Below are 23,721 nucleotides of genomic sequence, written 5' to 3'. Positions count from 1 at the left end.
TGCGCAAGTTGAACCTGCAGCTGCGGAAGTTGATCAGACCTCTCTATTTACATCTCTAGTCGTTCCTGAAGTTCAGCCTGAACTTGAGCTCCTTGGAAGAGAACAACGTACAAGAGCACCACCAACCAAATTTAAAGACTATGTGAATTATAATGCTAAGTGCACTAAAGACACCCATCTCGTTCCAAGCTTCTCCACATCGTCGTCCTTGAAAACAGTCTAAGGTACGACAACCTTATCCTCTTGATGCTTATGTGTCTGATCTTAACTTCTCACCATCGCATCGAGCATTTCTTGCAGCAGTTACTTCAGACGTTGTTCCCAAACGCTATTCTGAAGCTGTTCAAAAACGCGTGTGGCGTGACTCTATGTAACTTGAGATTGAAGCTCATGAGGACCAAGGTACTTGGGATATTGCATCGCTTCCGCCTGGTAAAACTCTGATCAATTCTCAATGGGTTTACAAGATCAAGTATAACAAATACGACACTATACGATGTCATAAGTCAAGCTAATAGCAAATGGAAATGACTACCGTTCGTTGCTTGCTTCGTATAGCTGTGGCAAAGAAGTGGCAAGTTCATCAAATGAATGCTTCTAATGCATTCCTTCATGGTGATCTAGAAGAAGAAGTTTATATGCGATTACCTCCAGGATTCTCGCATCCTGATAAGACGAAAGTTTGTAGACTCCGAAAGTCGATTTATGGACTTAGACATGCCCCGAGGTGCTGGTTTTCTAAGCTTTCTAAAGCTCTCATTCAGTTTGGGGTTGTTCAGTCATATTCTGACTATTCTCTGTTCACATATATGAAGGGTGATATTGAGGTGAGTATTAGTCTATGTGGATGATTTGGTTATTGCAAGCAATGACTTGTCCAAGTAAAAAAAAATTCAAAGCATACTTGGGAGATCACTTTCGTATGAAAGATCTTGGAAAGTTAATATACTTTCTTGGTATTGAAGTTGCTCGAGCTACAGAAGGAATGTTTCTTTCTCAAAGAAAAATACTCGCTCGATATTATCTCTGACACTGGTCTTCTTGGTGCTAAGCCAGTCAGCACACCGATTGAGCAGAATCATTAACTTGCGAAAGATGACATTCGGTTTTGGCTGATCCAAAGACGTATCGACGTCTAGTGGGCCGTCTCATTTACATCTCTATCACTCATCCTGAACTTTGTTATGCCATTCATCTCTTGTCTCAGTTGATGAAGACGCCACGTGAAGGACATTGGGCAGCAGCTATGCGAGTCGTTCTTTACCTCAAAGGGTCACCAAAGGAGCACTCAATTTCTTTGTCTGTATGCCCAAAGGAGCACTCAATTTCGTACCACGCTTCGATCGTTTCGATTCCTTGGTACTCGCCTTAGTTCGAGATGATTCAGCCATAACAGAAGACTGCACCTTATCCTCCAAATCCATGAGGTCCTCACCCAATAGATCATCAGCATGATCATCACACTCCATCATGGCGCCTTCGTATGGTTCCACCATGTCCATATCGTTTAAGGCACCGATCATTTGATCATTATCTGTCACATTTGCTGAGCCTTGCGGAGAAAATGTTAGAGATCGAGTCAGATTAATTACTTCGAACCGTAACATTATCCTCCATGGAAGGATGGAGTGACAATGGCACTGGCCAATCTCTTACCGCTGCGCTCTCCTCCATTCCTATGACCCTCACTCCGATAAGTTCTATCCTCAATGATCGAGAGAGGCTTGTTGGTTGCCATATGTTTGTAGGGAACAACATCCATGGAGCCTGACCCCTCACTCGCCTTTTCCATAACGATTGCTTCTTGGCCTCTCATCGCGAGCTATAATGATCCTGTCAGAGTGTGAATCATGCTTACTGTTGTTGAGGCCTCTGTACTGGTTCACATGCGTCCTCTGGTATCTGTCCCTATTTTCGCGAGTTCTTGAGACAGCAGTCTGTCGAGAGTGTAAGACATCAACCTGACGATCATGCTCCCGATCGCGAAGGCTTTGATTCCTCAGCAGAGGCTGGCGATCATAATGTCCATGCGGTACTTGAACACGTGCAAACACACCAGCTCGTTCCGATGGTAGTTGAACCCGAGGCTCCTCCTTTACCAAAGGGCAATACTCTTTCTCATGTGTTAACATTCCACATGTTGAGCAATGCTTGAATAGAAGATCGTATGCGATTTGAATTGTTACCTCCTTATCACCAATTGTTACCTTCCTAGTGAACTTGAGAGGCCTTCTCGTATCAATATCGATCAATATCCTCCCCTCCTCAAGTTCTATGGTATCAACGTGACCAAGACGGCCTCCAATTCTTTTTAAGTTATCAACATTCCACAGGTGCAAAGGCAAGCCTGTTATCTGAATCCAGGGATAATCATCGTGTACAATAAGGTCCCACCTCACCAACACAAACATACAGTAGTTGTAATGGAAAGGACCCTGTCGGAGAACTTCCTTGATATCCTCCTCGCTTGTGAAGTTGAAAATAAATTTTCCATTGCCGAGATCATTTGCGGTAACACGATCCTCCATACCCCACTTGTTTATCATGTATTGAATCAGCTTCTCAACATTCTGCTTCTTTGGGTTCAGTATTTTCCCCATTAGCAAGAGTCGAAACTCAGTTATGACATGAAAGTCCTCTAACTCAACGATTTGAATTGGCTCATCATCATCCTCGTACATTATGCCCTTTCCTTTGATGTCTGCCATATGAGCAGATTGAAAACGCACAGAAGATCCCATGCTTTAATCTGAGACTGAAGATCCTTTGTTCTTGTTGGAAACAGAGCACCCGGAGAAACCAAAAGATCAGATCGTATTGGGTCCAAGGGAACCACAATACTGTACCTTTCCACGCTTACGTTAGAGACCAGATCGGGTCCAAGGGAACCACTCAAAGGATCAGATCGTATCGGGTTGAAAGGCGGTTTGAGAAAACAGGGTAGAGTGTTATAGAAACAACCTTTTGAGAACCACCAGAGTCGTCGAAGAAACCACCAGAGTCGTCGAAGAGATAGATCACGAGCTGATCACTACGTCAATGGACGTAAGAATCAGAAGGAGATCGAAAATCTAGAGGAAATTCTCGATCTAAGTAGCCGCCTCCTTGGTCGCCTCCCTAGGGTTTTTTGTTTCGTGACGTTTATTCTGTGTGTTTTTTACAACTGGTCACTTTGACTGTCGGAGGGGATCAATTTTTATTCTTCCACTGGATATATGTGCTTCAGTGTTGACGAGTAAGGAAACATCAAACACATCCTAAGTGAAAGCAATGAACTATATACTCTTAGGTGGGAATCTACCTCATGCATAAAATTATTCTATTTTTGCTCTTTTACTTCTTTTCCCAGTGATATATTCAATGAACTTTAGTGATATATTTTATATACCTACATAAGTATTTCAAGAAACTTGTCCAAAACAGAGTATTTCAAGAAACAAACCACAACAATAATACTTTGGAATTCTCTTTTTAAGAGAATAAAGAGATATTCTTTGCTTTATTGTACAAGTTAATTATCTTTGCGAAAAGCATATGGTGACAAGAGTTCCTATGCTTTATACCCATTCTATATTCTTAAGGGCAATTATAAAGGTAATCATTAATCATATATTAAACATAATTCATACCCAATTGTTCTTAACAAAATAAAATTTACATTTATTGGTAGAAAACTGTATATATTCTTTTCATAAACTTTACCGGTTCTCTTTAATTTGTTTGATTTATTTTCCTTCAGGTCCTCTTTTAGCTCTCTTTAAACCTTGTCGCTTCTTTTTTCTTCTCTTTTATGTCGTTTTTTTGTCTAATGGTTTATTTCTCTTTTATGTATTTCTCTTTCTCTATTCTTCTTCTTTATTATAGTAACTAGATTTTGACACGTGCTTTAAAGTACACATATAAAATATACATTAAGTACACATATAAAATATACATGTTTTATATATTTTTATCTTTCAATATGCATAATTTATATTTCTTTGAACACATAAATAGAAAACTTATATTTATGTAATTGTATTTTAATTTTTTTGATTATTTATTTTGACTTATTGTAATCCCTATTTATCTTTCAACAAGCACTTAACGTGTTCATTATTTTTAACTGGATTATTTAAATTAGATGAAATCAATATTGTCATATCAGTTTTAAACCTTCGGTTTTACTGATAAACCCGGTGACTCGTATATAAACATGTTTAGATATAATAAAAAACTAATAGTTAAAAAATTGTTAAGATATCAAAAAAATGTTATTAATCCAGGATCTGATACTATGTCACCAAAAGAAAATTGTGATAAAAAGAACCAAAATTATTTGGATGTAATTTGAAAATGAACTTTAAAATAATCATTTTAATTATTTATTATCTTATATTTTATCATGATTACTAATTTGCTATAAAAGTTACTTAATTAAAAACTGAATGTGAAAACAAAAAAAAATCACATTTAATTGTAATTTTTAAATAAAACGTGTATTTATATTTTATATTATATTTTCTAGTATTTTCTTACAGTTATATATGTTATGTTCTCACATATATTCTTACAGTTATATATTCTTAAAAAAAAAAGAATTAGAAAAATATTCTTACAGTTATATATGTTATGTTCTCACATATATTAAATAATTTTACCATAAATTTTAATATTTTAGTTTTATATGTTATGTTCTAACATAAATTACTTGTACGTTTAATATATATTATGTTAATTTATAATATTTTATAGATATCATATATTTTGATATAATATTTCATAGATATAGTATGTTTATATATAATATAATATCAAAATCAAAAGGAATAATTTGTTTTTTGTAATCTGTTTACTTAACCCGTTCGATATTAAATAATTTAAAACTAAAATGTGATAATCCATCGTTCAACCCTGTCTTATATTTTAAAAAAAATATTTTAATCAAAGAAATGAAAAAAAAATGGAACATATATTTTTAAATTATATATGTGAGGATATATACCTGAAAAACACAGAATATCTTCTATTTAGATGATATATGTCATAACAAAATAGTAACTTGAATAAACTCTCCAAAATTTTGAAGTAGATTTTTTTGATGAATAAGTCTAACCAATTTTGTTAAATGCCATGCATAGTTCAAATTTGTAAATTCATTGCTTAATTCATGGGGATGTTCAACGTTTTCATGGTGTAAAGTTGTTAAGATATGATGTGAATATTTATTAAAAAAATATAAGAGTATGATGTTTAAAATATTTTTCATGATCCTCTAATCCAATTATCGAATATGATACCATCATCTACAAAGTGTTGTAGTTTCTGATGATATGTTGTTTTAAGAACTTTAACTTCATTACTGCCTTCTACTTTTTCCACATTATTTAATAAAAATAGAAAGAGTAATAATAGTCGTGGATAAAGAAATAAGTTGTACCAAATGTTTAATTAATTTTGGTAAGCTAAAATTAAAGAATGGCTGCAATGTGATTAGTCTAAAAAGTCTCATTTATGATTAGGTGAATATATAGTTGGCGAAAATAATTTAAAATATTATAAAAATGGAAATGGCATGGCATTGTAGATATCTATACAAACTATATAAGGGCATAATTTTAATAGGGATTCTCCTTTAATTTAATAGTATAAATTAGTTACATTTCCATCACTTAACAGCAGATTGTTAAATATAAATAAAATTATAAACGTTCAAAAAAAAAATAACATTAATGTGCCTATGTACTCGATTCTTTCACTAGTTCTTCTCAATAGAGATAGAAACGAATCTAGTTTTTAACTTTCCGAGAGATATTGACATTTTAGCTTAAAATAAAACTTGTTCAGACGATATGAATATCGAAACTTGTAGTTAGCCAAAATAGAAGTCACTTAATACTAAAAATTACTAGTTAGCTACGACAGTAAGTTTAGTGAGATCAACCCAAAGTAAACTCAAGATTAGGCTTGAAGGGGCTTGTTCCAGAGATGCTTAATGAGCTCATATCCTCTGATGATATCCTCCCATAACTTGAACATTTTCCACCTAATTCCTTCTGTTTAATTAAAACCCCAAACAAAAACAATTAGCTCGATTTGCTATAAAGTCTGATTAATTAATTGTTTGCATTTTATACATGAATATGTATGATAAGTATGTGAATGTTGATGATCATGGACATAAACTTAACTACCGACAAAGGGAGCTAGAAAGGTATATGTAAGGCTCATTCAACATATACTTTCACCATAGTAATAATTCTCCCCAACGGTATTATCTATATTTTTATTTAAGTCTTGATAGATAGAATAATTGTATTATACATATGTCATTAGCACTAAGATCTAAGCTAAGCCTACTTATTGTCTTAAGTACTAGTATTTGAAAATGATATATTCACATTATTCAACGGTAGCTGCCTAGCTGGCATGGTTTTTCTTTTACCCGTATTGGCTTAGTTGACCGCACCCCAGGGCGTAAGCTTTTACAAGTCACAATATGTGCATGTGAAAGGTCAAAACAAGAAAAACTCACCATGGTCACTGTCGACGGTAGGTTTTCTTTATTTTCCTATGAATAATGTCTAAATAACGAAAATGCCATTCGCTTTTGAAATTTCCTAAAGTAAGCTTTAATAAAGCCCTTTTGTCGCACCCCTTTTGAGGTTTTCGGTGACTTAGCAATGAAAATAAAAATCGACAATGCATAAATGAAACTGAGATTAGAACAATATATACATATATACACACTCATATTCATGTGAGATTAGAACAATATATACATATATATACACTCATATTCATGTATACATAGTTATATTTACAGAAAGAGATGTATCGTACCTCGGAAGGTAGCATAATTTCTGCAACATTATCGATTAGCTTCCCATGCAAACGTGCCTCTCTGCAAAAGCCAACAAAAGCTTAGTAATGTGAGATATAAATAAAATATATATATATATATATGATATTCTCTTTAGGGAAATGAATAAAATAATCAAAGAAATAAGCAAAAAGAGGATCAGAAAAGTGAAAAGGAAGATAAGAATTCAGAAATTACAGGACAAAAGAAAAAAAAAACGGTTTTCTTTTACCAATAACAAAGTTGTTTTTATCTCTGTCGACTGGCATGGATGTATGTTTAACGTAAACAAAATATAGAACTATGTTATATATTCTGATTTTTTTTCTTTATTTTAGTATAAAGTTGATAAATCAATATTTTCATCCAACACATGTGTTTGCCCATAAGTTCACGTGTACACTAACCATTCTAAGAAATCATTAGTTTACCTAATTGTTATATATTCTGATTTTTTTCTTTATTTTAGTAAAAAGTTGATAAATCAATATTTTCATCCAACCCATGTGTTTGCCCATAAGTTCACGTGTACACTAACCATTCTAAGAAATCGTTAGTTTACCTAATTGAGAATGCTATATTTAAAGTTTTTGCAGTGATTATTAATTGTTGAACAAAATAAGCGTTCTTATTATGAATGTTTGAACAACTGGTCACTTTAACAGCCATCGCTAGTTTTGACTATGATTTTCATGTTATGAATCATTCTGGTTTTGTCAACCCATTGGCCTTATTCATGATTACTATCATTTTGCTAAGTAGTCAAAATTCAAGAAATGACTTTGAATTAAACTCAAATGTACCCCTGTGCAGACTCTTATATATTTATATTTATGGTGTGTGTGTGTGTGTGTGTGTGTGAGAGAGAGAGAGAGAGAGAGAGAGAGAGAGAGAGAGAGAGAGAGAGAGAGAGAGAGAGAGAGAGAGAGAGAGAGAGAGAGAGAGAGAGAGAGAGAGAGAGAGAGAGAGAGAGAGAGAGAGAGAGAAAAAAAATAAACACCAGCTTTAAACGCACCGTTTTGCTCTCCTAGGCGATTCCAAGTGCGATCTCTAGGGTTTCGACCCCCCTTCCCCACCTGCTTCTCCGGCGTTGGCCCTGGCCTCCGACGCTCCTCTGTAACCCATGGCCAAGAAAAAGCGTACCCAGTTCCAGCCCCTTTCTTTGACCCCTCCCATCCCCGCTGCTTCCACCGCTTCCTCTAAATCCCCTCCCTCCAGAAACCCTCCTCCGTCCGCTGATTCCTCGAATCTGAGTGGCCGCCGTAGCTCCGATTCGCAATCAAGCTCGAAACTTGTCTCTCCGGCTTCAGGTGGCCTTGCTGGGGCCGTTACTCCTGCCGTCTCAGTCCCTACAGCTAAGGAAGGTACTCCAGCTCCTGTCGGGAAGAAACCTCTCTGGCGAGATGTTGCGTATGGCTCTTCTTAAAAGATGACGAAGAAAGGGGAAGCCTTTTTCCTTGATTCAGGTGAAGCCTGCGTCGAGATCCCAAACTCCGTCATCACCAAAAATCAACACCGCTGGGAAAATTTCATCATTGCTCAGTTTAACGGCAGAGCACCATCTCCGGGGGTCCTCCATGCCATTGTGAACGGGATTTGGAGCAACAGGCTGAAGAACATCATTGTGTCGAAGCTCTCTGAAAGGTCGTTCCTCATCAAAATCCCGTGTCCTATCACAAGAAAGAAGGTCCTAGATCAGGGCATGTGGCACATTGAGAACCAAGCAATGTTCGTTGTGAAGTGGGAGCCGGGACTCCAACCTGAGACCCCTGAACTCACTGCAGCCCCGGTTTGGGTTGATTTCCACGGTGTTCCGCCTCACTTCTATAACGAGGAAGGATTGGAACACATCGCTGGTCTTGTTGGTGATCCGATAGTTCTTCATCCAGCAACTGCTAGTATGACTAACCTGGAAGTGGCAAGAGTCTACACCATTGTTGACCCCTCAAAGCCTCTTCCCGAAGCGGTAAATGTCCGCTTCCAATCTGGCCATATCCAACGAGTTTTGGTGACAAGTCAATGGCTTCCTCCGATATGCACACACTGCCAAGAGGTGGGTCATTCCATCAAACGGTGCCCAACTGCTCCAATCACCTGTACGATATGTAAATCCACGGGTCATGAGATCAGTGCTTGTCCCCGCAGAAGACCAAACCCATCCAAGTCTGATCAGGTCACTACCAATAAGAAGAAGAAGAAGCAAAAGCGGAAAAGAGCCGAAAAAGCTGTCTTTGCTCCAATTCTTGATCTAACAGGGACACTTGAGATCGACATTGGTCTTGATAAACTGAAGGAGAATAAGGACCAGACCTCTAAAGTTCCCACGGTGGATGATCAGAAGGATGATGCTGATATAGGGAAGCAACAGCAACCCTCCTCGTCCTCATCCTCATCATCAGAGGATACCGCCTCTTCAGAACCAGATACTTCAGAGTACTCTTCTGAGGAGATGTCTTCATCGAAGGAGGAGGGCGAGTATACTACTGTTGTTTCAAAAAAGACACGAAAACTCTTGTTACAGCAACAAAAGAAGGCTAGCTCAAGCAAGAAGAAGAAACTACCTCGGGGCACTCGCCCCCCCTCCTCTTAAATCCTTATGATAGTGTCTTTCTGTTGGAACGTTAGAGGCTTCAATAAATCAGTTCGGCGAAGAAGTTTTAGGAAATGTTTTCGGCGAAATAATTGTTTTTTTGGTAGTTTAAATGAAACACGGGTCAAAGCAGTCAGAAGTCAGAAGTTCATTCAGTCTACTTTCCCTGGATGGAATGCGGTTGCAAACTATGAATTCGCAGAGCTTGGAAGGATTTGGGTTGTTTGGGTGCCTCAAGTGAGTGTCTCCGTCCTTCAGAAATCGAGTCAAATGATCACGTGTCTGGTTAAATTGCCTCTTGTTGATACGGAGTTTGTGGTATCCTTTGTCTATGCGGTGAATTGTCGCAGTGGAAGAAGAGATCTGTGGTCCGACTTGGTGCATCTCTCTAGTAACTCAGTTATCTCTGACAAGCCTTGGATGATTCTTGGAGATTTTAATCAACCTCTTAACCCTGAAGATTCATCAACTGGTGGCACTAGGATCTCTGGTGGTATGGAAGAGTTCAGGATGTGTCTACAATCAGCTCAGCTCTCTGACCTCTCATTCCATGGTCATCATTATACTTGGTGGAACAAGCAAGAAGCTAACCCTATAGCGAGAAAGCTTGATCGTCTCCTTGTTAATGATAACTGGCTGATGGCTTTCCCCCTATCTTACAGCGAGTTTAAGGAGCCGGAATTCTCTGATCACTGTCTTACTTGCATCCAACTTGGAGGTCAGTTGATAAAGAAGCGTAGACCTTTCAAATTCTCGAACTTCCTCCTGGACAACGAGAATTTCCTGGGTATTATAGAGGATTTCTGGCGGACAAACTATATTCCAGGAACAGCGATGCGGCTCTAGCTCTTTCCGAGAGCCAGCAGAACTTCCTCTCCAACCCATCAGCTACTCTGGCTGCATTAGAAAAAGAGGCGCACTCTCGATGGATGACTCTAGCTCTTGCTGAGGAGAAGTTCTTCTGCCAGAGATCAAGAATCCAATGGTTGAAATATGGAGATAGTAACACAGCGTTCTACTTTAAAATGGTAACAGCACGAAGATCAGGCAACCAAATTCACTTCCTTATTGGCAGTGATGGTCGTAGAATCGACAACAGATCTGAGATTGAGGAACATTGTGTTGCGTTTTTTAAAGATCTGTTGGGAAAGGAGTCCACTCCCCTTACAGAACCAGACCGTGATCTTATTGGTTCTCTTAGTGCTTTCCGTTGCACACCTGAGATGCAAAGCATGCTGATTGCTGAGGTCTCTGCTGCAGAGATAAAAGAAACGGTCTTTGCTCTTCCTGTCCATAAGGCTCCGGGGCCTGACGGATATAATGCAGAATTTCTGAAAGCAACTTGGGATATCACTGGGCCAGAGATAACTCAGGATGTTCAAGAGTTCTTCTGCAATGGACAGATGCTCAAGCAATGGAACTGTACTATTATCACCCTTATCCCTAAGAAGGTAAATGCCGACAAGATCTCTGAGTTTAGGCCTATATCTCTCCGCAATGTCTTATACAAGATAATCTCTAAGATTATTGCAAAGCGGCTAGAGATTATTCTTCCCTCCATGGTATCTCCTCATCAATCAGCTTTTGTCAAAGGGCGTCTGCTTATTGAGAATGTCTTGCTGGCCACGGAAATGGTTCAGAAGTTTCAACCAGAAAAATGTATCCAGCCGGGGGGTTCTTAAAGTAGATCTTCGGAAAGCTTTCGATTCTCTACGGTGGGACTTCATTATACAAGTTCTGCAAGCAGCTCAGTTTCCTTCCACCTTCATCAATTGGATTCAGCAGTGTATAACTACCACCAGCTTCTCAATCAATGTCAACGGAGATCTATGTGGCTTCTTTAAAGGGGAGCAGGGCGTGAGACAGAGGGATCCGATCTCACCTTATCTGTTCATCATGGCAATGGAGGTGTTCGGGAGACTTCTTGAACGGAAATTCGAAGATGGAAGCATTGGATATCACCCTAAGGGGCAAGATCCCAAGATTTCTCATCTAGCTTTTGCTGATGATGTGATGGTTTTCTTTGATGGCTCCCACAATTCTTTAAATGAGCTCAGCTCAACTCTGGAAACCTTCCACCGGCTCTCAGGTCTAGAAATGAACAGAGAAAAATCTGCGTTGTACACAGCTGGAACAGATGCTGAGGAACAAGAAAGCCTTGCGGCCTTTGGTTTCACTCAGGGATCCTTCCCTTTTCGGTATTTAGGGCTCCCTCTTACCCACAGGAAGCTACGGAAATCTGAGTATTCTCCTCTATTGGATGCAATATCTAATAGATTCAACCACTGGACAACGAAAGCCTTGACTTTTGCTGGCAGGTTACAGTTAATATCTTCGGTTATCTGCAGTACTGTCAACTTTTGGATCTCCGCCTTCATGCTGCCAAAGCTTGTATCAAGCAGATTGAAGGTATGTGCAATCACTTCATGTGGTCTGGTGATATTGCAAAGAAACATGGAGTGAAAGTTGCTTGGAGCACTGTCTGCCAGCCTAAGGAAGAAGGCGGTTTGGGACTAAGAAACTTCAGCCTCTGGAATAAAACCCTTAACCTGAAACTTATCTGGCTTCTTTTCTCCAACTCTGACTCCCTGTGGGTTGCCAGGATGAAAAAGCATAATCTAAAAGATCACAGCTTCTGGAGCGCACCAGCAATTTAACGGCTACTAGCTCCTGGATCTAGAAAAGCCTTACCTCCCTGCGCCCCCTAGCTCAGAAGTTCTTGAGATGCTCCATGCGAAATGGGGCTACTGCTACGTTCTGGTTTGATCACTGGCTGCCCATAGGTCCGCTGCTTTCTTTTGTTGGCCAGGAGGGTCCTCTTATGATGGGAATTCCCATAACTAGCAATGTCGCTGATGCCTGCACTGCTTTAGGTTGGAGGGTTCCTTCCCACCGTGTTAGACATCGGAGAGTTGCAGAAGCCCGCGACAGTATGATTGCTCACCCTCTTCCCAACCTAGCTCAAGGTCCTGATGTTTTCTCTTGGGTCGTTCCAGGCTCTACGTCCCCGGGCTTCTCTTCTGGGTTAACTTGGGAGCATCTTCGTCAAAAGTTTCCCAAACTCTCATGGACTCGTTCTGTTTGGTTTAAAGGTTGCATTCCCAAGCATGCCTTTACTTTCTGGGTGGCTCATCTGGATAGGCTTCCTGTCAGACAGAGACTTGTCACTTGGGGCATTGATGTTCCTGACACATGCGTTCTGTGAAACCGGTTCTCTGAATCAAGAGAGCATCTGTTCCTGGAGTGCGAGTACAGCAAAAATATTTGGAGCAAGTTGTTTATGAAGCTGGGAGAGCCTCGTACGCGGATGCGAAACTGGTCAGCTTTGATCCATTGGTTACAGGCTGCAAGGGGAAAACGACTTTTCAACATCAAGCATATTGCTACTCAGGCCATAGTTTATCTGATATGGAGGGAAAGGAACTCAAGATTACATGCTGGGAACCCGCTACCCCACTCGGTTGTGTTCAAACAGCTAGATAGATGCGTAAGGGACATCGCTCTCGCTCGCATGGACAGGAAAAGATTCCAGACTATGCTATCCATCTGGTTTAGATATGACTAAGAGCTTATGATTCTGAAGCAAGCTGCTTCCTCCGAGTTACTTTAGACTTTTTTCCACTTTTTTTTTGGGGTCTTTTGTAACTTTTTAGCTTCGCCGAGCTGTGAGCTGTTGTAAAAACGTTTCCTTTTTGTATAAATTCACATTTTATCAAAAAAAAAAAAAAAAAAAAAAGAGAGAGAGAGAGAGATGATTAACCCATCATGTGTTTTGTCTCAACTCGATCCATTGGGTGTGTGGCTGAGAAAGAGACAAGACAGAAACACAAACCAAACTGCAACACTTAACTATGTTTCAAGTGCTACTCTTATTATATCGTGTGCATGCTTAGCCGAGATTCCACATATTATAGAACAATGGAATCAAAAAATACCTAGACACGAATGTGTATAGATACACCTATATGTATACGTACCCGGAAGGATTGATCCATAGTGCGTTTGATTTCTCCAGAGGATTCGTCAGCTCATCGCTATCTCTAGATTTTCTATTCATATCGAACATCCAATCGTCTGAGTTATTTTCTCCTGAAGATCCATTTTCATAGACATCAGATTGTCCTGAATCACATTAAAAAGTTAGGGTTTATATTAGAATCAGATTTTAATTATCGAATTCTCTTACTCCCATAATTACACTCCATGATGATCTAAATTATTTCTCTAACACTAACCTGAAAAAACTGCTGCTTTATCGGTTGACTTCACTGTTCTGTACATCTGATACCAAAAACATCGAAAATAAAATAAAAAGCTTCTACATAGTATATTAAAATTTCGAACTAAGTCTATTCCTACGAGTCTCCGTAGATAGATGCACGGATCGAATTATATGGCAATGGAAGAAGAGACCAAAGAAAGGAGACCATTGTACTGGTGTGTTCCGACACAGTTGAATAGTACGAATAAATATCAAAATATAGAACATATATACACACATATGTACAGACGCATTGGAAGATAAAAAAATTGAAAGAAAAAAATATAGAACTGTTAAGCCACAGAAGCATTAATTGACATTATCAATGAAGTTTGCGATTTTCATGTACCCATGCATGAATTAATGTGTCTAACCATGGTTAAAACAAAGCCCATTTGGAGAAACGGAACCATGGTTAAGTTAAATAATCATTCTCTCTCTCTCATTGTGAATCTGTGACTGTCTATGTAAGACCAAAACCATTTCATCATAGAGAAATGATGGTGTTCTTGTACTCTCCATTCCGAGTTTTCTGTTTACTTATTATAGTACTATTTTCTTTCCCAAGAAAACAAATATTCATTTAATTGGGTAATAATCCCTAATGAACAAAAGTAGAAAACCATATGATTATGTAGAAATAAAGTTTAAATTTTTGGTTTATAACCCAATAAAAGAATGAATAATAAGTAACCACAAGTACTAATGTTTTTCTTGAAGTTCTTTAGGAGTTTTTTTTGGGGTCAAATTATTTTTATTAAATTTATCAGCACAATTACGTACTACGTACGTTCTACATCTCTATTTCTCTCTCCACCTTTCCATTATATGGGTGTCAGTAAGAGTAATATTGAGTAATTTTTTGGTTTACTTGTAGTGTAAGTTGTAAACAGAACAAATTTATTCTTTCAAGACGAAATAAAATTTAAACTAGTAAAAATCGTCTTGTCTATCGTCTCTAAAGACTTATTGGAGCAGAGAAAAATAGATTTTTGAAATGCATGAATGTTTATATTCATTTTCTTTTGTCTGAAATCATCCAACGGTTGCATTATTTTGGTGAGAAAAATCTGATTTAATTAAGATAAGAATAAAAAAGGAAGGATCAGAAGAAAACAAGATTCGATCTGTTCTGACTCGAGTGAAACTCTGATTTAAGGAAGTCACCGAGTCAAATGCATTGATACCCGAGAAGTTTATTACAGTACTATAAACTAATTATATACCTACAATTAGTTTTACATATATATACTTATACATACAGATGAATATATATGTATATACAACAATCATCAGAGAATGATTCTTTTAGTGAAAGAAATTTTACCTGTAAATGGGACTTAACATGAGCCAAGGTGAGATCTTTGACATCCATAAGCTCAAGAACTGATTTTGGTGTTGCTCCTAATTAACATTGGATTCATGTAAATTACTAAGAAACCTTTTTTTTTTAACAAAATTATTAAGAAACCATCAAACGATTCATCAAGAAAAATTGTATAATTAAGAAATGAAAAGAGATAAAGGAACATACTTTCATGGCCACCGAGTAATTCAACGGCGTGAACGAAACGGGCATGGAGAGTGGTCGTCCATCGCATCCGAGGAGCTCTCATGCTTCGTTTAGCTGGGAATCTCGGCATGAATCTCGCTCTGTTCATTGTATGATGTTGATGATTATTGTTGTTGTTTCCGTTGGGAGCCGGCGAAGAAGAGGGAACGAGGGACGACGTATCGAAAGGGAAAAACGGCGGCGGCCGGTGATGATGATGTGGAGGAGTGTTTTGGTATAGAGGGATTCCTCTTATTGGTCTTAAGTGAGTATTAAGGTCATGAGCAACGAAACCTTGTAAGTGTTGTTGTGTCTGAAACTGGAAAGAGGTCAAGATATTAGAGCCGTTGCAAATAGGGAGAAGGTGTGGATGATGATGTTGTTGGTGATGATTATGAGGATGGGAGTTGTTAGAGAGCGAGAGGTCTTCGAGTGGATAATGATGATTATTAGTTTTTTTTGAACTGGAATTAGAGACGAGAGAAGATGTTCTTGAATCAAGAGCTCTTCTCCAGAACCCTAAATCAAGTTCCTCATGATCTTCTTGATCTGTTGTTGATCTTCTTCTCTGCCACGTCGATGATGGTTTGCTATTTGGAGGACTAATTTGTAAGGATAAATCTGGCTGAGCAGGAAAAAGCTCCATGGATGAGAGCTTTTAACTTCTTCTTACTCTTGTCCGTCTTCTTCTTTTTTTTATAGAGATTCTTTGGTTGCCTTTCAGATATAAAAACCCTAGTTCTTGTTTCTTGAATCAGGACAAGGAAAAAGGATACTAGCCCTTTTTATGAGGGTAGGGATGAAAAAGAAGAGGGAAATGATGATTCGAGGAGATTTATGGGTTTTGTTAAGAAAGTTGTTTTTTGCAGAGATTTTTGAGATATTGAGAGAGGGAGAGAAAAATAAATGACAAGGTAGTATGTTGTGAATGGTTGTTTCTTTTGTGTGAAGATGTGAAGCATATGCGGGAAAATGATACTTGAGTGTGTGTGAGAGAGATGAGAGAGAATGTGTTTGTGTGGACAAGGGAGGCTAGAGGAACTTAGGTTAAGAAAGGAGAAAAAAAGCAAATGATAAAAGAAAATCGATTTTTTCTTAAATAAAAGATTAAATGATAAATAATGCTTTCTTTTTTTTTGATCAAAGATAAATAATGATTTCTTCTTTCTCTTTTCTCTGCACTCTTTTCTTTTATTTAGAGAAGAAAATAAAATCTTTTATTTTTGGTTCAAACCATTTTATTATTCTTTTCTTGATTTAATTCTACCTTTTTCTCTTTTTTTTTTCCACTCCTCTGTTTTTTTTTGTTATTACCTAAAACCAATCTATTAGTAAATGGAATAATTTAAAAATATCGGTCATATAATTAATGGATTGTGTTGGAGTTTTTTTTGCTATCAAAAATATAATTAATGGATTTATCAAATGAAACAAGAATATGGTTCTTGGATTGTGTTATAATAGAAAAATATAGAGTTTGATCCGCACGCATATGCATGTATTAATTTTACGTTTTAATAAGTTATTTGATGACATTTCTAAACACATAAACTATTTGGATATTTTTAGGTTCTTACAAATTTATCCGGATTCGGAAGAATCCGAGTCCGAACCACGTCCAAAAATTTATAATATCCGAACAATGTTTAATTTTAAACCCAAAAATTCCGTACCTGAACGAGTACCTGGATGCCCATGTCTAACTGATTCTGTAAACAAATAAAAACTTTTATTAACCGGTTGAATTCTTGTCATGAATGAATCAATTTTATTCAACTTGTGAAATTATTTTGGTTAACACGTAAAGTAAATGTTGTCAAATTATTATGGTAAATATAATTAATGAAGTAATTAGAAAGAGTGAAAAAATGTAAAAGATCTAATAAAAACATTAAAAATAGGTAAGTTCTATTTTGTATTCTGTGATAAACGAAGTCGGATTATTTGAAAAAAACAATAAATAAAGTGGTGTAGATTAGTTAAAAATGAAAGAAGAAGATGTAAGAAATCAATTAAAAATAGATAAATATTATTTTGTACTTTAGTTTTAATAGAATATACTAGCGATGGCAGTTAAAGTTATAACTTATATTTTTTGTTCCTTCAAATGTCTTTTCTAAAGATTAACAAAAATATTCATCACATGATGAAGAATAGAAAGGTAAAAACTTTGGAATGGTTATCTTGTAACATCCCACACGGTCTCTATGCATTGCTTTTAACTGAAACCCAAGGTAGATTTCTCCTTTTTATAAACCCTAAAATCATTCCAAAAAGAAGCATAAAATCAATTAATAAAGGTTTAAATTACAAAAGAAAATGAAGAACAAAGAAAAAGATGAAAAGAGAGAGTGAGAAAAAGGAAAACAAGGAACAATACAAAGTTCGCTCATTATATCTTGTTTGACTCTCTTTCACATGATAATCGCTCTTCTCGCCGAACTATGTTTTTCCCCTTTCATTTATAAATTATACATTAATGATTAAATTTCTTACTACATAATTTTTGAAAAAAAAACCATTTTTATAAGATTAGTGTTCAAATCAATTCAGCATCCCCAGTTACCCCTGTACATGACTTCTTCTCGGCAACTGCTATAGTTAATGTCAGAATGAACGATGGTGTACGATCGATAACCATTACTAATTAACTCTACGGGTATAATTTTTAGTCTTTTATTTTTGGTGCAAACCTATCAATCTTATGTATTATTGATTGTTTAATTTAATATATTTAAAATTAGAGCACCATTATCCTTGATACCCACTTAGGAGTGCTAATTATTTTTTAAATATTATCAAGTTGGAAAAGTGACATTAAGATAAGAGACCTTCAAATATGTGTGTCCATTGCAAGGTTCTAATTTTAGGGTTTAAAAAAAAATTAAACATTATTTTATTTAACTTAAAATTTATTGATAAAATTATTAAACATAGAATGAAAATAAAATATAAAAAAAATATTAGTAAAATAAAGAAGAATAATTGGAACGAAGCTTCATCAGTTGTCGTCTTCATCAGATCCGAATTTATGCCATATATGTTCAACCAAATCAGCTTTCAGTTGGTGATGCGTTGGTTCATCACAAATTCTATGTCGAGAATGCATCATATTGGCGATATTTGTAGGCATTTCCTGTGAAAAAACCGAGATCGACTTGTGAAGTTCCGTTGTCTTCTACTTGTTGGAACTCTGCAACATTAAATAGAGTGTATCCATCTCGTTCGTTTTCTACTATCATATTATGTAGTATGATACATGCTCTCATAATCTTCCCAATTTTGACTTTATCCCAAAACATCGCTGGATTTTGACAATGGCGAAGCGAGCTTGCAAGACTCCAAAAGCACGCTCGACATCTTTTCGGACAGCTTCTTGAGATTGAGCAAATAAAACAGCTTTCGGCCCTTGTGGTTGTGGAATAGATTGGATAAAAGTCACCCAATTTGGATAGATCCCATCGGTGAGATAGTAAGCCATATGATACTCTCTTCCATTGACAGAGAAAGTGACTGGAGGAGCTTGACCTTTTATTATGTCATCAAAAACAGGTGAGCGATCAAGAACATTGATATCATTTAAGGTACCTGGAGGTCCAAAAAATGCATGCCATATCCAGAGATCATACGAAGCAACCGCTTCTAAAACGATTGTTGGTTTACCCGAACCACGAGCATATTGCCCTTTCCAAGCTGTGGGACAATTCTTCCACTCCCAATGCATACAGTCGATGCTTCCTATCATCCCGGGAAATCCACGATACTCTCCAACATGAAGTAGACGTTGAAGATCAGTCGGTGTTGGTCTTCTTAGGTACTCATCGCCGAACAAACATATAATTCCTTCCACAAAATTTTCCACGCATAACCGAGTTGTTGTTTCACCGAGCCGGAGGTATTCGTCAACCGCATCAGCCGCAGAACCATATGCTAAGACACGAATGGCTGCAGTACACTTTTTAAGGGGAGAGAGACTGATCCTTCCGAGACCATCTCGCGTTTGTTGAAAGTATTGAATTTCGTTGGAGAGACGGTCAACAATGCGCATAAACAATGACTTGTTCATTCTACAACGCCGTCGGAAGAAATTTTCTGGATACGTTGGAGTATCACTGAAATAATCATTCCATAAACGAATATGCCGTTCCTCACGATGTCTTTCGATATACGCTCGTTTTTTTCTTTTCTTTCTTCGTTCTTCTTGATCACGACGAATGGTCAAATTCTCAAATGCTTGATCAAAATGTTGATCATAGAACTCATCAAATACATCATCAAATACATCATCAAACGCATCATCATGAGAAGAAGAAGCCATATAAAGTGATTAAAAGAGATGGGTTTAAGAAAAAAAAATATAAAGATGGTTTTGGTGTTCATAAAAAGAGAAAAAAAATATAAAGATGGTTTTGGTGTTCATAAAAAGAGAAAAAAAAATATAAAGATGGTTTTGGTGTTTATAAAAAGAGAAAAAAAAATATAAAGATGGTTTTGGTGTTCATAAAAAGAGAAAAAAAAATATAAAGATGGTTTTGGTGTTTATAAAAAGAGAAAAAATTGATAAGAAGAGAAGAAGAGTTTGTTGTTGTTAAGAAGAGAAGAAGAGTTTTTTGTTGTAAAGAAGAGAAGAAGAGTTCGTTGTATATGTTTCAAGAGAGAAGCTTGATATAAAGAGAAGATGAGTTTGATGTTATAAATAGAAGATGAGTTTGATGTTATAACTAGTCCGTGACACATAAAAACACATCGACTACAAATACTGCACATACAAGACACATACAAACACATACAAGACATCGACTACAAAACACAAGACATGTCTCTTGACACTGCACATACAAGACACATACAAACACATACAAGACATGGTCCGTGACTCCCTTCAGTCCAAGCACGCTTCAGTACAAGTATCCTGATCAAGACGTCTCTACAAGACAAAGAAACAAGATATATCATTAACAAGAACTGTAAATATAACTCAACAAGAAAAGGAGAACTTAAATATTTTATATCATCAAGAACAGGAGAACAAACAAGAGATATCATTACAGTGAAAAATAAAGCTCTTCACAGAGCTTTCAAATCCGATAATTAAAGTTAAAACTTAAGCTCTTTAACAGAGCTTTCAAATCCGAGAACCAAACATAATTAATTAACAATCACAACACCTAATTAGACAGCAACAACTCATTAATTAACTTATTCTTCAGAGCTACTTCATCATCATCTAGAGGTTTTTGTTTAGCCATGAGCCTGTCCAGAAGCTTCATCTTGGACATCTTCTCCTTCGTAACCAACATTTTCTGAAGCTCACCAACGTCTTTCCCCTCAACAATTGGTTTCTTCCCACGGGCTTTTGCAGCCTTAACACCAAGGGGTCGAGTCGCTACTTCATCAGCTACAGAGCACCCTGAGTGCGAACCGTCATCAAGCTTCTTCCTTTTGGAATCTCCTTGAGAGCAAGGCGAAGAAAGATCACACCACTTTTGGTCATGTCTAAGCTCTTTCCAAGCATGTTCTAATGTGAACTTCTTTTTGTAGTTGTTGAAGAAGATTTCGTGGGCATGTTTGAGAACATCAGTCTCGCTTTTCCCACTGGTTTTAGAACGGGTCGCTGCTTAAAAAGCTCCACAAAACTTGCCCACTGCTTCGTTGATTTTGTGCCACCTATTCTTACACTGTGATGCCCCTCTTCTGTCACAGTCAGCGATTTTAGGACTAGCCGAGTAGTAGGCTGCTATCTTTTTCCAGAAAGCATCATTCCGTTGTTCATTCCCTATGATAGGGTCTTTACTGGTGTTTAACCATGAGCTGATGAGAACATTGTCATCTGTTGGAGTCCACATGCGTCTTGCTTTACTCTCCACAGGACTCTCTGGTTCGAAGTTTGAACTTTCGGTTGCTTGCGTCCCAAATAAAGGAATAGGGGATGATTCCGAGCCGACGCCAAAATCTTGTTGACTTTGAAGAAGATCAACAAAATTTAAATTCATATACAGATTGGAATCCATATCAGAATTTTTCTAAGAAGAGAGATGAAAGAAGAATTGTGTTTAATAGAAAGGAAAGCGAGTTTGATAGAGAAAGAGAGAAGAACGACCCTGTTTAATAGAAGAGAGAAGCGTTTAACGCTTTGATCACACCCACAACCACATTGGACTTGACATTTAGCTAACTCTTTAATCACACTTCAAATTTAGCTAACATTCATTGCTATCTACCTCATTTATCACACTATCGGTCAGAGATTTATCTAACTCATTTCATTTCTAACTAACTGCTATCTACCTAATTTCTATATAACCAGATTGGCAATCAAATAATTCCAGTTCAGATTCACAATCAATTCAGAGTTAAGGCAATCAAATAACTAACCTCAAATAGCCATTGCGTCTGCATCCATCCAAACCACAGACCTCTTCTTTGAAGAAACTTCATGTCTCTTTACGGACCATCTGAAAAGGAAACGCAATAAACAGAATCAACACTAGAACGATTAAGACACAAGAAAGATTAAGAAACAAATACTGAGACATCATATCTTGAATCAGTAGACATAAACTATCCAACAGTCCCGATTGATATATTGAGACACAAACAAACACAAGCAACGCTGAGACGCATGAATAATTATAAAGTGATAGATATAAACACAGACAGAGACATAAACAATTGAATGATTAACAAACAAAGACAGAGATAACCGAGTTGAATCATCAGACATAAACAAACACAAGACACGCATGCATCACAACAAACGAATCAATAAAACAACAAATGATTGAGACGTAAAAGGGAAAAACTTAGCTTTTGATTTCGGTTTGATTTCGTCGATGATAGCCACGGGCCGGAGAGAAAGGTGGAGTGAGCCGTCGTGGAGAGCGAGAGATACGCGGAGTCGTCGAGGAGATCGAGAGGGAGGTGGAATCGTCGAAGAGAGACAAGGAGACGCGGATTCGACGACGAGACCGATAGAGAGAGAGAGAGAGAGGGGCGGAATCGTCAAGGAGACCGATGGAGAAGTGGATATGTCGACCACATAGAGAGAGGCGACGATTTCACCGATACAGATTCGATGAGTCGGAGATATCATCGTCGTCGAGAGATCATTGTTTCGCCTTCGGTGTCGCCAAGAGAGAAAGAGAGAAGACGAGACGGTTGTGAGAGAGAGAGAGAGATTGTGATTGAGTGACACGTGCCCTTGAAACCCCGTCTCTTCCGCTCCACATTAAGCTACGTATTCTGTTTGATTATCTATTTTTTATTTATTTTTAAACCGAAATTAGCTTAAAACCCTCCTCTTAATACCGCGATAATGATGGTCTTAGTTGTTGGAATTAAAAACCCATATATGAAGTAAAAAGACACATCTATTAATATATCTTATTATATAAAGATGAGCTTAACTTTCTCATGGTGATGTCATGTCACTAATAAGAGTATTTTCATGTTGCTATATGTATCCTTTCTTTAAAAGTCGTATGCCTTCTTTTTTCTTTTTAAATGGGTTTTCAACAAAATTTCTAATTAGCAGGTAACTGATACTATTCTCTGGGCCGAAATCAAACAAATGTTAGGCCCATCTTGCCTACATCTTTCTAGGTTCATCGGCTCATCAAAGATCTGCTTCCGTTCCCCCAACAATGGCGGTTCTGAAATTCCGATCGACGCTTTGTGAGTAATCGCCGAGTTGGTGACGTTTCGGTCTCTATTCCTCACCTTCGAACCGTTACCAATCGACTTAATTGAACGTCATTAACCAATACTTAACTTCTCATGCCCACTACAACCACGATTTTGCAGTCAATGATTCTTACAATTCATCCCGTCGGTGATTCTCACCTATAAAAAGGTAAAGATTCATCCTTTTACCATCATCCTCGCAGTTCCTTTACGATCGAACTCTTTCGGATTTGGTCAACGTCCTGCAGGATCTCTAAAGCTAAAGTTGTCTTCCTCTTGGATACTCTAATGTAACATTCTCGAGGTCGTCGCCACCGGCGAAGTGCTTACCGTGTCACCATTTTCTTTAAAGCTCTGTTTTTGATTAGCATTAACATCCTGAAAGATCGAGACTTTGCAACCCTTCAACTCTAAAATCTCATTTCTAAGAAAGTTAAAAAATTCACCGGAGAGATTTGATTGACGACCAGCCGGAGACAACGACGATGAAAGCGCCTCACCTCCGATACATTTCTCCGACTATCAGATAATAGATATACTTCCGTTCAGCGAAACCGCTAACGACTCAAAACGCCACGTGGTAGAAGGAGAAGAGCAAGTCGGATTCCGAGGGAAGAAAGGTTATAGAGGGTCTGATCGAGATGGAAGGTCGGTGGGTGGCGAAGAGAAGAGAATCTGACTAAGGAAACAAGAAGAATCCATGAAAAGGTGGGAGCTTTGCTTCTTTATAGGAAAAGTGAGCAACTATGACTAAAAGCCGACCAAACACATCGCTGTTCAGATGTGTATTCTCA

The 23,721-nt window shown here is 37.5% G+C and overlaps 3 protein-coding genes across 3 annotated transcripts; all 3 read right to left on the bottom strand.

The window, feature by feature from the left end:
* Positions 1-1,775: 1,775 nt before the first annotated feature.
* On the bottom strand, positions 1,776-2,741 carry LOC106378552. Its single transcript, XM_013818662.2, has one exon. The coding sequence runs from the start codon at positions 2,739-2,741 to the stop codon at positions 1,776-1,778; it is 966 nt and encodes a 321-aa protein (XP_013674116.2).
* A 3,050-nt stretch (positions 2,742-5,791) lies between these two features.
* On the bottom strand, positions 5,792-16,312 carry LOC106381953 (probable transcription factor KAN2). The gene is made up of 6 exons (XM_013821889.3): positions 15,227-16,312; positions 15,020-15,096; positions 13,667-13,712; positions 13,409-13,553; positions 6,823-6,883; positions 5,792-6,035 (listed from the first exon to the last, which is right to left on the bottom strand). Exons 1-6 carry the CDS (start codon positions 15,888-15,890, stop codon positions 5,919-5,921), a joined length of 1,110 nt encoding a protein of 369 aa, XP_013677343.1. The 5' UTR covers positions 15,891-16,312; the 3' UTR covers positions 5,792-5,918.
* Positions 16,313-19,994: 3,682 nt separating this feature from the next.
* On the bottom strand, positions 19,995-21,255 carry LOC106378553 (glutathione S-transferase T3-like). Its single transcript, XM_013818663.1, has 4 exons — positions 20,882-21,255; positions 20,444-20,839; positions 20,105-20,171; positions 19,995-20,003 (listed from the first exon to the last, which is right to left on the bottom strand). The coding sequence occupies exons 1-4, from the start codon at positions 21,253-21,255 to the stop codon at positions 19,995-19,997; spliced, it is 846 nt and encodes a 281-aa protein (XP_013674117.1).
* Positions 21,256-23,721: the final 2,466 nt, after the last annotated feature.

Source organism: Brassica napus, chromosome C8, assembly GCF_020379485.1.
Source record: "Brassica napus cultivar Da-Ae chromosome C8, Da-Ae, whole genome shotgun sequence".
In the NCBI taxonomy this organism is placed as follows: domain Eukaryota; kingdom Viridiplantae; phylum Streptophyta; class Magnoliopsida; order Brassicales; family Brassicaceae; genus Brassica; species Brassica napus.
The sequence above is the reverse complement of the archived record's forward strand: the minus strand, read 5'-3'. Positions and strand labels throughout refer to the sequence as shown.

Bases quoted from the DNA above. Each gene is read 5' to 3' on its own strand.
- LOC106378552 (XM_013818662.2), bottom strand. From the start codon at position 2,741: ATGGGATCTTCTGTGCGTTTTCAATCTGCTCATATGGCAGACATCAAA.
- LOC106381953 (XM_013821889.3), bottom strand. From the start codon at position 15,890: ATGGAGCTTTTTCCTGCTCAGCCAGATTTATCCTTACAAATTAGTCCT. The intron at 15,097-15,226 runs GTATGTTCCTTT...AATGTTAATTAG, and splicing joins ATTACTCGGTGGCCATGAAA to GAGCAACACCAAAATCAGTT. The intron at 6,884-13,408 runs GTACGTATACAT...TGGCTTTTGCAG, and splicing joins CTATGGATCAATCCTTCCGG to AGAGGCACGTTTGCATGGGA.
- LOC106378553 (XM_013818663.1), bottom strand. From the start codon at position 21,255: ATGGATTCCAATCTGTATATGAATTTAAATTTTGTTGATCTTCTTCAA. The intron at 20,840-20,881 runs GTTTTGTGGAGC...TTCTAAAACCAG, and splicing joins ATCAACGAAGCAGTGGGCAA to TGGGAAAAGCGAGACTGATG. The intron at 20,172-20,443 runs GTTAATTAATGA...TTTGTCTTGTAG, and splicing joins GAAGTAGCTCTGAAGAATAA to AGACGTCTTGATCAGGATAC.